This window comes from Notamacropus eugenii, chromosome 1, assembly GCF_028372415.1.
Source record: "Notamacropus eugenii isolate mMacEug1 chromosome 1, mMacEug1.pri_v2, whole genome shotgun sequence".
In the NCBI taxonomy this organism is placed as follows: Eukaryota; Metazoa; Chordata; class Mammalia; order Diprotodontia; family Macropodidae; genus Notamacropus; species Notamacropus eugenii.
The window spans coordinates 205,518,182-205,531,433 of record NC_092872.1 but is presented as its reverse complement, the minus strand read 5'-3'; the positions used below and the strand labels follow the sequence as shown (position 1 = coordinate 205,531,433).

Here is a 13,252-nt window from a genome sequence, read left to right as displayed (position 1 = left end):
GAAACCCTGAACTCAAACCCAGACTTAAAATACTTATTATGTGATTTCAGGCAAGTCACCTAACCTCCATCTGCCTCAGTATTCTCATCTGTAAAACAGGGATACTTCCTAGGGTCATATGAATAAAACAGTATCTGTAATGCACTTTGCAAACCTTAAAGCATTGTATAAATACTAATTATTATTATTTTATATAACCTAATTTCCCATTGTAGCCTCTCCCCAACCATCTTTTATAACAAAGAAATTTAAAAAAAAAAAAACAATGCTAAAAAATGCTATTTGTGATCCTGCACTCCCCTAGTCTTTCACCTCTATGGAGAAAGGAAGGAAGTACTTTCTGGATCATTCCTTTGGAGTCAAGTTTGGTCATTACAATTTCAAAACCTTGTTTTGCTTATTTCTTGTTGTTTTCCCTTTATAGTATTATGATCATTATGCATGTTGTTTTCCTGGATCTGCTTACTTTGTATCAGTTCATATCTTCCCACATTTCTCTTTATTCTTCATATTCATTATTTTTACAGCACAGTAAGCAATATTCAGTTACATTTATGGACCATACTTTTTTTTATACCTCTCTCAATTGATGAACATCTGTCTACTTTGTTTCTGATTCTTTGCTACTACAAAAATTGCTCCTATAAATATTTTAGTATCTGTTGGCCTTTTCTTTTTTTAATCATTGACCTCTTTGAGGTACATATGCCTAGCAGTGGAATCTGAGTCAAAAGGTATGCACATTTTAGTCACTTTCTTCAGATGCTTCCAAATTGCTTTCTAAAATGTTTGGACAAAGTCACAGATCCACCAACCAGCAAGGTTGCTAAAATAACAGCAGTACAGAATGCATTGACTATATTTTGACATATTTGGAATTGCCATTGGAAACAATCATCAACCATCTGCTCAGGATGATTTGAGAATAAGAAAATGAAGAGTATTTGACTTGAACCATTTGATATCATCGCCAACTCCCATTATCCTAGAGGACTGGTGGTGGCGACAATTATAACTGTGTTCTGTAAGGATATTCTCATGTAGCTTGTTTCTCCAGCTCCTGTAAAGTAAGGTATGAGCAGCAATGGCAAAGGATTTCCCTTTGCCCTTCTTCTGGGCACTCCACCCTAGAGAATTCACCTGCCATTTCCTCAGGCACTCTAGCAGTGACCAGAGATGATACAGGTCTCAAAAACAGAAAGGAAAAAGGGATAGTTGACTGAAGCAACAGTAAAACTAGATCTCATTGGAATCAAACTTTTGAATAAAAAAAGAGTTATGTTTAACTGTACTCGTTCTAAATTCAGTATTGACAAGTCAACCTTGGATTTTTTGCAGATGTCAGCAGTGACCTAAAATTATGAAAATCAAAGGAAATATTAATTGTAAAGCACTTAGCACAGGACTAGTGTATTATAGCTGCTTGTAAATGCTTGTTCTCTCCTCCTCCCTCCCCTTTTCACAAATTTCATCATGGATAGATATATGCTACTGGATATCTGAGATCTATGGAGTAGAGAAGCCCAGAATAGATTTTCTGGGTATATCAAAGATATCCCAGGATCTCCAAGAATATGGGGGAAAATATTCTGGCCACACTGGAGATAAACAAAAGGCTTCATACAGTTAGGAAAGGTAGTAAGAATGACTCAGAAATGGCAAAGCTTGAGGACATTTTACTGCATCCCAAACAAATGGAAATAATTGGGATAATTGGGTATTTGGCTTATGTGTGGCCTCGTTAAATTTTCTATTTCTTTTCTAAAAAGGCATATCCTATTCTTTGAGGTAGTGGGCTCTCTGAGGTATCATATGAAAAATCATTTTGCATTCAAATCAAAATATTTTAACAAACTAGAGCAGACTTTAATTTTTTTTTTATTTTGGGCATCAAATACCATTGTAACATACCTTTGCAAGGAAAATATTGATATGACAAAAAGATTTCCAGTCTCCATCCAGTGGCCCCATTTATTTTAAATAGCCTTCTAGCTAAGGGTTTTGGAGAGTTCCTTGAAATTTGTCTTGAGATTTGACACTTTTTGTTAAATATATATATTTAGAATAACTTACAGAGGCTTTCTCATTTTCACTGATACTGTGAAATCTACATATGACTAAACCTGTTTTCAGACATACAAGGAGATTCCATTATAATTGGTTATCTCCTCAGAACTTTGGATGATGCTGTTGGAACCTCATCCTGAGATGGAACTTGATCCATTTTTTTCTTAACTTTATTAGGTAAGAGTACTCTGCATGATTCCTGTAACATAGTGGAGATAATCCAGAGAGGTTTTGTGCCATAGCTGAATGGAATATAATTCCATTTCCCTGCCATCACTAGAATAACCATTTAAACATGTGCAAATAACTTAGCCCTTGTACTTTGCAGATTTGTAGAGACTAGAAGAGTTCAGTCATTCAACAGAATTGTTTTTTATTATTTTGCATTGATGACTTTTTTATTTTTATATCATATTTATTTCCAAATATATTATGTCTCTTTTGCTCAGCAAGCCTTCCCTTGTAGCCAAGATTTAAAATGACTTAAGCTTTTTTTTTTAAAGGCAATTCACGTAAAAACAGCCAACACATTAACTTGTCTGACAGGACATGTAAATTTCAATACTTACGATATAAGAAAACTTAACTGTTCTTGCTTGTTCATAATCTTGGGGGAAAATCTTTGTCATTACTGTTATATAATATTCTGTTTTTTATTGTTCTTTCCATTTAGATTCCAGTTTTTATTATTTCTAAGTCTATATGCATATTGTTTTCCTAGTTCTTCTTACTTTCCTCTGCTTTAGTTCATGTTTTTATTATTTTAAATTTTTATTATTATTTGTGTTGTATTTAAGTTTTTAATATTTGTAAATCATTATGCATATTGTTTTCCTAATCCTTTTTTCTCTGCTTTAGTTCATGTTTTTATTATTTTAAGTTTTCATTATTATTTGTATTATTTTAAAGTTTCATTACTTTTTATTATTTTAAGTTTTCATTATTTTTCAGTCATTATGCATATTGTTTTCCTAGTTCTGCTTACTTCTCTCTGCTTTAGTTCACATTTCCTCATGTGACTCTGAATTGTCATATTGTTTTTTATTCTAGCACAATAATATTCTGTTTCATTGTATTCAGAAGCCATTATCTAGTTGATGAGCATCTAGTTTTTTTTTTCTAGTTCTTTGCTATTGTATCAAGTGCTACAGTGCATATTTTGGTATATGTGGGACCTCTTTTTCTATCCTTGATCTCCTTGGGGTATATGCCCAGCAGGGGGATCTCTGAGTCACAGGGTACGGACATTTTAGGCAAGTTTTTAGTGTAATTCTAAATTATTTTCTAGAATGGTTGGATCAATTCTGTGACTCTTTTCCCATAACCCTTCTGATATTGACTTTTGTTATCTATGACAAATCAATTAGAACTTTAGTTTAGGAGTTTTATATTTTCATTTTTATTATTAGTATTGTGGAACAATCTTTGAAATAATTGTTAAAAGCTTGCATTTCTTTTAAAAACTGATTATTCATTTCCTTTGGCCATTAACCATTGAGGAATGACTCATGGTTTTATCTATATCTATACACATATCTATCTATATATTTGTGTTAATTCCCTATATTGCCTCTGTACATGACAATAATAATAGCAACAGTGATAAGCAATTAGTATTTATATAGTGTTTTCAGGTTTGCAAAGTGCTTTACAAATATCATTTTATCTTCATAACAACTCTGGGAAATAGGTCCTATTATTATCCTCATTTTACAGACGATGAAATCAAGACTGATGTGTTAAGTAACTTGGCCACCATCATTTAAGTAGTAAATATCTGAGACTGGATTGGAGCTTTCTGTCTCTAGGTTCACTACTCTATCCACTGTGACATCCAGATGCCTTTTAGCAAATCAGGAAATATTTATGAAGCACCTACTACATGCAATGCATTATGCTAGGTGTTGTGCAAAGGCATCTGTATGGATTGGTTATCTCCTTGATGTGAGCCTGACCTCCAGCGATTGTGATCTGTCCATGCCTGTCCATCCTGTTTGGACCTAATCCAATACAATCCAATAAATATTTAGGAAGGGCTGAATATGTGTCAGGTGTTGTGATAAGTGCTGGGAACACAATTTATAAGAAGAAATTCCGAGCTTACAGTCTAATGAGTGGAGAAAATTCACAAAAGGAGGCAGGAAAAGGGAGGGAGATAGGACATCAGGCAGTATTTGCCATGGGAGTATCTTGTTCTGTGGATTTGAAACCAGGCAGAGCAGCAGGTCCAGTGTGGAGTGAGGATAAACAGTCCAGTCTCTGCCTTCTATAAAGGAAGCATTGGGAGGCGTTTGATACTCCACCTTCCAGCCCTCTAATAAGAAGGGAGAGGAGGCTGAGGGAGGTGGCATCAATCAGGGCTGGAGGTAGCAGCATGATGATGACATTAGTGGTGATGACCTCAACCTGGGAACATCATACAGGATGCTTTCAGAGGTATTTCTGAGCAAATCAAAATTTTTTTTTTATTTTTTTTATTTATTTTTATTTTTATTTTTTAATGTTTAACAATCACTGCCATACAATTGAGATTTTATCCCCCCCCACCTACCCCCCACTACCCCCCTCCCTCCCCACGACTGCATACAATTCTGTATAGATTCTACATATACTTTCCTATTGAGTATATTTTCACTATAGTCATGCTATGTAGTCAGACTAAAATAAATGAAAGAAATCATATAACAAATCAGAACATGATACACAAACACATACACATACACAAACATGATCTGCTACATTTTGTGAGTGACTTCCATATTTCTTTCTCTGAGTGTGGAAGGCATTTTGCCTTGAGAACCACCTTTGGGATTTTTTTTTTTTTATAAGAAGTTTTTGTGTTATTACAAAATTCCAAGTCTACCAGAAAAAACTCTCGCACACTGTGGTCGTTGCTGTGCACAAAGTTCTCCTGGTTCTGCTCCTTTCACTCAGCATCAGGTCATATAAGTCCTTCCAGGCCTCTCTGAAGTCTTCTTGTTCATCATTTCTTATGGCACAATAGTACTCCATTACATTCATATGCCATAATTTATTCAGCCATTCCCTAATTGATGGACATCCCCTTGACTTCCAGTTTTTGGCGACTACATAGAGTGCTGCTATAAATATTTTTGTACATGTGGGACCCTTTCCCATTTTTATGATCTCTTGGGGATAGTCCTAGTAGCGATATTGCTGGGTCAAAGGGTATGCACATTTTTGTAGCCCTTTGGGCATAGTTCCAAATTGCTCTCCAGAATGGTTGGATGCACTCGCAGCTCCACCAACAATGAATTAGTGTTCCAACTCTCCCACATCCTCTCCAGCATTTATCATTTTCTTGTTCTGTCATGTTTGCCAATCTTATAGGTGTGATGTGGTACCTCAGAGTTGTTTTGGCAAATCAAAATTTTTAAAAATAGTCCTGGTTACATAATAATGGAGAGACTGTAGTCTCTATGAATGTATACTTCAAATCAAGAAATATAAAGGAGGAACTCCAGCACATTGGGTGAATGTCCCTTTGGTGGAATTAGGATATGAACAGATCCATTCTGCATCTGCTGCCTGGTTTCAACATCCTCTTTATGGCCAAAGCACTCTCTCTCTCTCTCTCTTTCTCTCTCTCTCTCTCTGTTGGAGTAGAGTAAATTTAAAAGTCTCTTCTCAAGGAGCTTATATTCCAATGGAGGAGATAATGTGTGCAGAAATAGGTAGGTGGATAACTACAAAGTATATACTAAACAAGGTAACTTTAGAGGAGAAAGCATTAGCAGTTGGGGTGGGGGGAGGGCACAGATCATTAAGGTCTCCCTCAGCCACTTGAGCTGAATCTTGAAGGAAGCCAGGGATTCCAAGAGGTAAAAATGAAGGAGAGCATTCCAGGCAGGGGGGACAATCCATTCAATGGCATATAGATGAAACATGGAGCATCAGGTATGAAAAACAGCAAGTCACTAGGACCTCAGAGTGCCAGGAGATCAGTTAAATGTAAGAATAATGAACATGATGGGAAGAGGACATGTGAAATTTTACATGCTGGAGAACTTGATATTTCACCCTGGAAGTAATAGGGGGCCACTGGAGTTTTTTGGGCAATAGGCTACCTTTTTTCCCCCAATATTATGCCCACCTTATCTTTGTAAATGCAAATCCTCCTAAGGTACCCAGGGTCGAAACCTAGGTAACATCCCTGACTCCTCACACTCAATTCCCAGATTCAATCTGTTGCCAAGGTCTGTTGATTTTTCCCTTTCAGTATTTCTTATAGAGGATATTCCAAGAGTTTTAGTTCAGTTTTCTGCTGTTAAGGTATTTAGTGGGCAACAGCAACATTCAGAATATTGGACCTGGAGTTAGGAAGACCTAAATTCAAATCCAGCTCCAGACATTTCCTAGCTGGCAAGTCACTTAACATCTCTTTGTCTCAGTTTCCTCATCTCTAAAATGGGGATAGTAGTAACACCCACCTCTCACCCTGAGAATCAAATAGATATTATTTATAAAGCACTTGGCATAGTATCTGGCACATAGTAGGTATTATATAAATACTAGCTGTTATCACTATTATGTTCAGCACTTTTTGTAAAGCATAGATATGAATATGTAAGGGTCATAAAAACATGAAAAGAAATAACATTAGATATTAAGAATTCATGTAGACAAAAAAGGGGAAGGAAAGAATGACAAAACCAAAGTTTTGACAAAGCCATCTAGTTTAGATAAAAATACAACCTGTTGAATTACAGGAGGGAGAGTAAGGGAACTTGGGTTCAAATCCTGGCTCTTCTAGTATCCTGTCTGTGTGACCTTAGTCAAATTCCCTAAGTTCCCAGGCCTTAATTTCCTCATCTATGAAATAAGGGGATTGAATTAGATAATTTGTAAAGTCCTTTCTACTCTCAATCTATGATTTTTATGCCTGGAGCCATTGATGTGCAACTATAATATTTTATTTAGTTTGCTCTCTCAAATGAACAATTTCGGATTTCAAAAAAGTTATTCATGCATAATATGTGTATAAATTTATAATGAATATATTTTAGAAATGTGACATTGGAAGAATAGCAGCATTTTCCCATTCATCCAGACTGAAATAGAAAGTATATATGATTTTCACAATCTCTATCTACCCTGCAATTGACCAGTTTCCAGAATCGGATACCATTTTTTGGTAGAAGGTTTGAAAACAAAGCCATAGTTTAAAGCTTCTTCGAAAATGCAAGAAAGCTCTGCTGGCCCCATATTACAGACTAATATAGATGAATTAAAGATTCTGACAAAGATTAAAAATTTACATGAGGTTGTCAGTATAATAACATTAGTCTGGAAGACCTGAGCACGGTGATGGGAAGACAGAGTGGCAAATAAGTAAACAGAAGAGACGTAATACCACAGGATAATCAGCATTTTAATGAACAATGATAATCAACGTAATCTGGACTTTGGCTTCTATCGTCACAGAAGTCAAGTTCTTCTGTATTCAAATACAGTGAAATATACATCTGTATTTCATTTACAGGTTGTACTCAGATTATCTCTACTTTGCAAGTTCCAATAAATCTGCTGAAGATTTCCATGAAAAAGTGGCAGAATCTCTGCAGCTGTTTGAAAATTGCATGTTGGATTATTCATTGCGAGCCTGTGTCTACAATAACACCCTGAATAATGCGATGCCTGTATGTATTCACAAAATCCTTTGCCTTCTTTCAATAATGAGCTATTTTGCTGTTATTATCTAAGTGGAAATGTGGCTCAGAATTTTAGCATATAAACAGGAGGAAGTGTTTTAATGTGCAAATACTATTCAGAGAGTCCTTTGAGAGGTAAATAACATTAAAACAGATACAAGCCAGTGAAAACCAGCATTTTTATCACTTTGTTCCCTGTGGATGATCCACCAAGAGCCACAGCTTCTTGCTTTGCGAGAGCATGAAGGCACTTTTTTTCTTTATGTTACCATTTGACGGGTGGCTTTTATTCCAAAGCCATCCAAAATTCCAGATTGTCAAGGGTACCCATTCTGAATATGAATAGACACTCTATTTGTGAAAATTATGGTTGAATTTTAAAATATTGTGCTGTGTTTTAAATTGCATACCAGTGACCAGCAGTGCTTCACATGACTGGCCATCAAACAAAATGTCATCTCCTGATCAATTTTATATTTCTCATCTAAATTCATGAGGGTCTTTTTTTTTTAATACAAAGAAAGTAATTTTTACTAGTTGTCTTTTCTAAGGTTAGTGCATTTAAGTTAGGGGTGGTTTACCTCACCTCATGATATTTTTCTGTTTCCATGTAGTTTTCTCCTTTCATGCAATTTTCTGCTCCAAGTTAACAAGCATTTATTATGCTCTTACTGTGTGCCATAAACTATGCTGTTTTCAGGTTGCTAGAAATGCTTCTTAAACAAGATTGCAGAGGACAGTGAAGTAGAAACAGCGAGGTGGCAAGGTAAAAGCAATGAAGTAGCATAGTAGATGAGATTCAGGAAGACCTGAGTTCAAATCCTATCTCAGACACTTAATAGCTCTGAGACCCTGCACAATTAAATTGTGTTAGCCTCAGTTTCCTTATCTGTAAAATTCAGATGATAATAGCATTTGCCTCCCTGGGTTGTTGTAAGGATCAAATGAGATAATATATACAAAGTGCTTCCCAAACGATAAGACACTACATAACTGGCTAGCTGCTATGACCCCTATTATTAATTTCAGTGATCCTCATGTGCTCCAAAATGGAACTTTAGAAATCTCACCACACTAGGAACACGGACCACAAAGGACCACAGCTGGGCATGTTGGGAGAAGACAAGGACTCCTTCAAGACAGAATGGAATCCAGTTAAAAAACATTGATTTATTCCATGAACATTTGCATATCTACTTTGTATGACTCATGCTTGGAGGGCATGGGGATACAAAGAGGAAGAATCAATCTCTCATTAAAATTTTTATTAAGAGCTTGTTACATGCAGGCACTGTGGTATCTATGTATGGACTGTAGTTAGTTATGAAGACAAAAAAAACCAAACCACTCCTGCCTTCAAGGAGCTCAAATTCTCTCAGGGAGACAACATAAGACATGTGCAGGTGTCTACAGAATGTGAAAATAAATAAATGAGTGAAAAATAATTGGGGAGAGACACAAGAAGCTGGGGATCAAGAAAGCCTCATGTGGAAAATGACATTTGAGGGGATTCCATAAGGTAAAGTTGAGCAGGGAGTGCATTCCAGGAATGGGGTGCCACCTTTGCAAAGGCGCAAAGATGGGAAATTCAATGTCCCTTTTCTTAACGAGGTCTTATTTTAGTAGAGGAGCTGAGGCATAGCTTCGTAAGGCAGTATATGACAAGGATTTTATGAACTATGTACTAGAAGGACAAAGAGGATGTAGGGAAGAGGGGGATGCAGGAAGGATTCGCTGAAGAGAGTAAAAGTATGGAATAAAAGACAAGAATGATCACAGTTTCTGGTACTCTAAGTATAAATGGGTCAATAAGTTAATCAGCAAGAATTCATTAAGAGTCTGCTCTATTCCAGGCATTGAGTTAGGACTCAGGAGTACAAAAAGAGAAGTGAAATCATCTCTTGACTTTAATGACCTTACATTCAGAGACTATATACATATATATATATATGAATATATATGTATATATATAATATGATATGCTACATATAAATTTACATGTATATAAGTGTATATAATATGTACATATAAATATCTATGTATATAGATAGATATACTATATTCTCTACAATGTATACTATATATGCATATATATACTATGCTCTATTTTATATGTACATATACATATACATTTCAAGAGACACAGATATTAAGATATACACAGTATATGTATACTGTATAGTATACGTACATACATACATATTGAGAGAGAGGCAGATAGACATGCAAATGCGTGCTTGTTTGGATGCGTGTGTATATGTGTGTGTGTGCCAAGTAAATTCAAGGCATTAACAGTGGGCAGGGACAGGGGAAGTGGGGATCATCAGGAAAGGCCTCTTGTAGAAGGCATCCCTTGAGCTGAGTTTTGGAAGAAATTTGAGATGCTAAGAGATTAGGAGAGGAGAGAAAATGGAATGGACATAAGGAACATCCAGTGCAAAGGTTCAGAGGAAGGAGAATGAATGTCATCTATGGGTCACAGTAAGAAGAACAATTTGGAATAGTCCCCTAATAGAAACCATTCTGTTGACTCAGCTCTGTTCAATAACTTTTCAGGGAACCAAGCTCCTACTAGGTTGTTGTTGTGTATGTGTGTTTACCCTTTCTATTAGGCTATTTAACTATATAATGGAAAATACTGAGGTGATTCTGCACACCTTATTAATCAAAAGACACCCTAATAAGCCAAAGAGTCAGAATTCAATCCTTTAGATTTTCAGATGTGAACATCTGCCTTAGAATAATTTATGGAAAATATTTTAATTAAAAGACCACATCCTACAGTTCTAGGTAATCTGTGTGCTGATAAAAATCTGATTTTTAACAGGAATAACTCAGTTTCACCTTGACCTCTGTCTTTCAGAGAACACATTCCCATTGCACTGAAGTATATATGTCTATTCCCAAGACTTGTGATCAGCTTCTAAGACCTTCTGCCCCAGAGGGGAATGGTTTACATATTGTTAACAAAGATCCAAATGCTACCATGAAGTTATTCATCACTACTTTATGGAATGGGTCTAAAGTATAGAAACCATATGAAAAACTAGGAAGCTCCTACTATGTTTGACAGCAAATGCCTGAGCTGTGTAGGGGAAGGCATGATCTGGGCTTCCAGAACCATTCTCTGTTCCCTCCCTCACTGTCCCCCACTGATAACCAGCTCAGTAAAAAACATTTTCTTACCTGAAAAATTGTATACAATCCAATTGTATGGCTGCAACAACAGCCAGCTCAGTAAAAAACATTTTTTTTTTACCTCAAAAATTGTATACAATCGAATTGTATGAAAGGTCAAAGACTTTTCTGAGTTATCATGCCATGAGGCATGTCTGTGAATATTTTTAGTGGTGGTATTGGTGTCAGAATCTTAGCAAGAACAGCAAGAAAATTCAACAACCAATAACCCTCACCCTCTGTAACCCACCAGAACATTTCCCAAGACTTCACTGTACTTTACCTATGAGCTTATGAAAACATCAGTCTGTGACCCTGTTGTAAAAGATGGCATCGTTTATTGATCAGAGTCATTTCTTGATGTGGGACTGAAGCTTACATGAAATAATGAAGTGCCTATTAAGTGTTTTTCAGAGGGCATTATAAAAGTTCCATGAGTTTAATAATCATAAAACTTTCCATTTCCTGCTACATGACCATAGCCTGCAGAGTCACAAAGAGAAACAGTATTTTTGAGCCTATTTGTAGGATCCAAAAGTTCATGATCAGAATTTGAAAATTGTACAGTGAATGTTAGTAGGAAGGGAAATGGATAGGCTGATTTCCTCCCCTAGTCAAAAGCCCTGTGATTCAACTCTCTGACTTTCATAGCATTTATTGAATGTACTTTACAAAGGAAGTTTTCAAGAAAAAGTAACATAGTTTAGAGGTTTAGAGTTAGAAGTGACCCAGAGAAATTAAATGATTTACCTGAAGTCACCCAGGTTTGTCTAGAGCAGAAGAGGGATTTGAACTCGTTTTTCTGAATCTGAATCCAGGATTCTTTCCACATACTATTTCTCTTGAGTGATTGATTTCTTTGCATCCAGTGGATAGGATGTGACTAAATTAACTTTAATCTTGTTGGCTCGGTACTTGGTCTTAAAGGTTTTGGGGAAATCATCTCATCAATCAGGATTCCATGAATTTTAAATGAATTGAAAATAAGCTACTGTCCCTGAAAGCAAATGAGGTTGGTTATTTTAGCTATATTGTAAGCTAGAGGAGTCTTATACAATGTTTAATTTGGTTGAAATTGACCTATTAAAGTTATCCAGCTCCAACTTAGGGGATTTGCCAATGGATATAGCTGATATTGAAAGGATAGAATAGTGAGAGAGACTGGGAGTTTGTCACGCTCATTTCCACTGCCCAAATGTACTCTTCATTAAATGAGTACATGGTACTCATGACCTAATATCCAGAGGTTATGTACTTATTGCTAATGAATTCATTCCTTCGCAGTATATCTGCAAACATGCATTGAGTACAGACTGTGTCCACTCCTATGCTGAGCTCAGAGGGGAAAAGAGTGGAATGAGATGTAGTATGAGATAATCTCTGTCTTTAAGCAGTTTACAGTCTGGTTGGGGAGATAGGAGTAAGGTACATGAAATCAGAATATTTGTAAGTCAGTCAACAAACATTTATTAAGTGATTACTATGTTCTAGGCACTGTGATAAGTGCTGAAGATACAAAAAATGGCAAAAGACAGATCCTGCTCTCCTGGAATTCAGTCTAATGGGTGAGACAAAATGAAAGCAGTTATATACAAACAAAATATATAGAGGAGGAAAACCATTACCAGTAAAAGGATCAAAAAAGACTTCTAGTAGAAGGTGGGATTTTAGTTGAGTCTTGAAGGAATTCAGGAAAGCCAAGAGATAGAGATGATGGAGGAGAGCCCTGCAGGGATGGAAACAACCAGTGAAAATGTATTCAGGAGATGTAGACTTTGGTGTAAGGACCAGCAAGGAGACCAGTGTCTTTGGATACCAGAGTACATGGGAGAGATTAAGAAGATTGGAAGGAAGGGGGGCCAGAGAATATCTTACATCTATGTGGAAATTTATCATTTCCTAAGCTCTCCCAGCACTTGGTACATTTCGAGCCTCTCAGCAAAGTGACAAGTGTTATTCTGATTTTGTCAATGAGGAAATTGAGAGGAGAGAACATAGGATCAGAGATCTAGAATTGGAAGGCGCCTCTGAGGTCATCTACATCAGTGGTGTCAAACTCAAGTAGAAATGGGGACCATCAATCTATACATAAGAGTCCCAGTGGGTTGCGTATTGACTTAAAACACGATGTTACTGTTATTTGATTTTTATTTATTCTGTTGAATATTCCTCAATTACATTTTAGTCTGGTTCAGGGTGACATTCAGAAGTGTTGTGAGTCACATGTTTGACACCTCTAATGTAGACCAAGAGCAGCTAGATAGTGCAATGAATGGAGAGTTTGGAACTGGAGTCAGGAAGACTGAACTTTCTTAGTTCAAATCCAGCCTCAGACA

General features: G+C 36.3%; 1 protein-coding gene across 4 annotated transcripts in view; it reads left to right on the top strand.

Annotated features, from left to right (window-relative positions):
• CHST15 (carbohydrate sulfotransferase 15) overlaps positions 1–13,252 on the top strand; it is a 123,102-nt gene that overhangs the window by 96,763 nt on the left and 13,087 nt on the right. For all 4 annotated transcript variants that reach the window (XM_072624909.1, XM_072624902.1, XM_072624896.1 and 1 more), the window contains exon 6: positions 7,571–7,727. In XM_072624909.1, the coding sequence (XP_072481010.1) occupies positions 7,571–7,727 (157 nt within the window). The remainder of the gene's footprint in view (positions 1–7,570; positions 7,728–13,252) is intronic.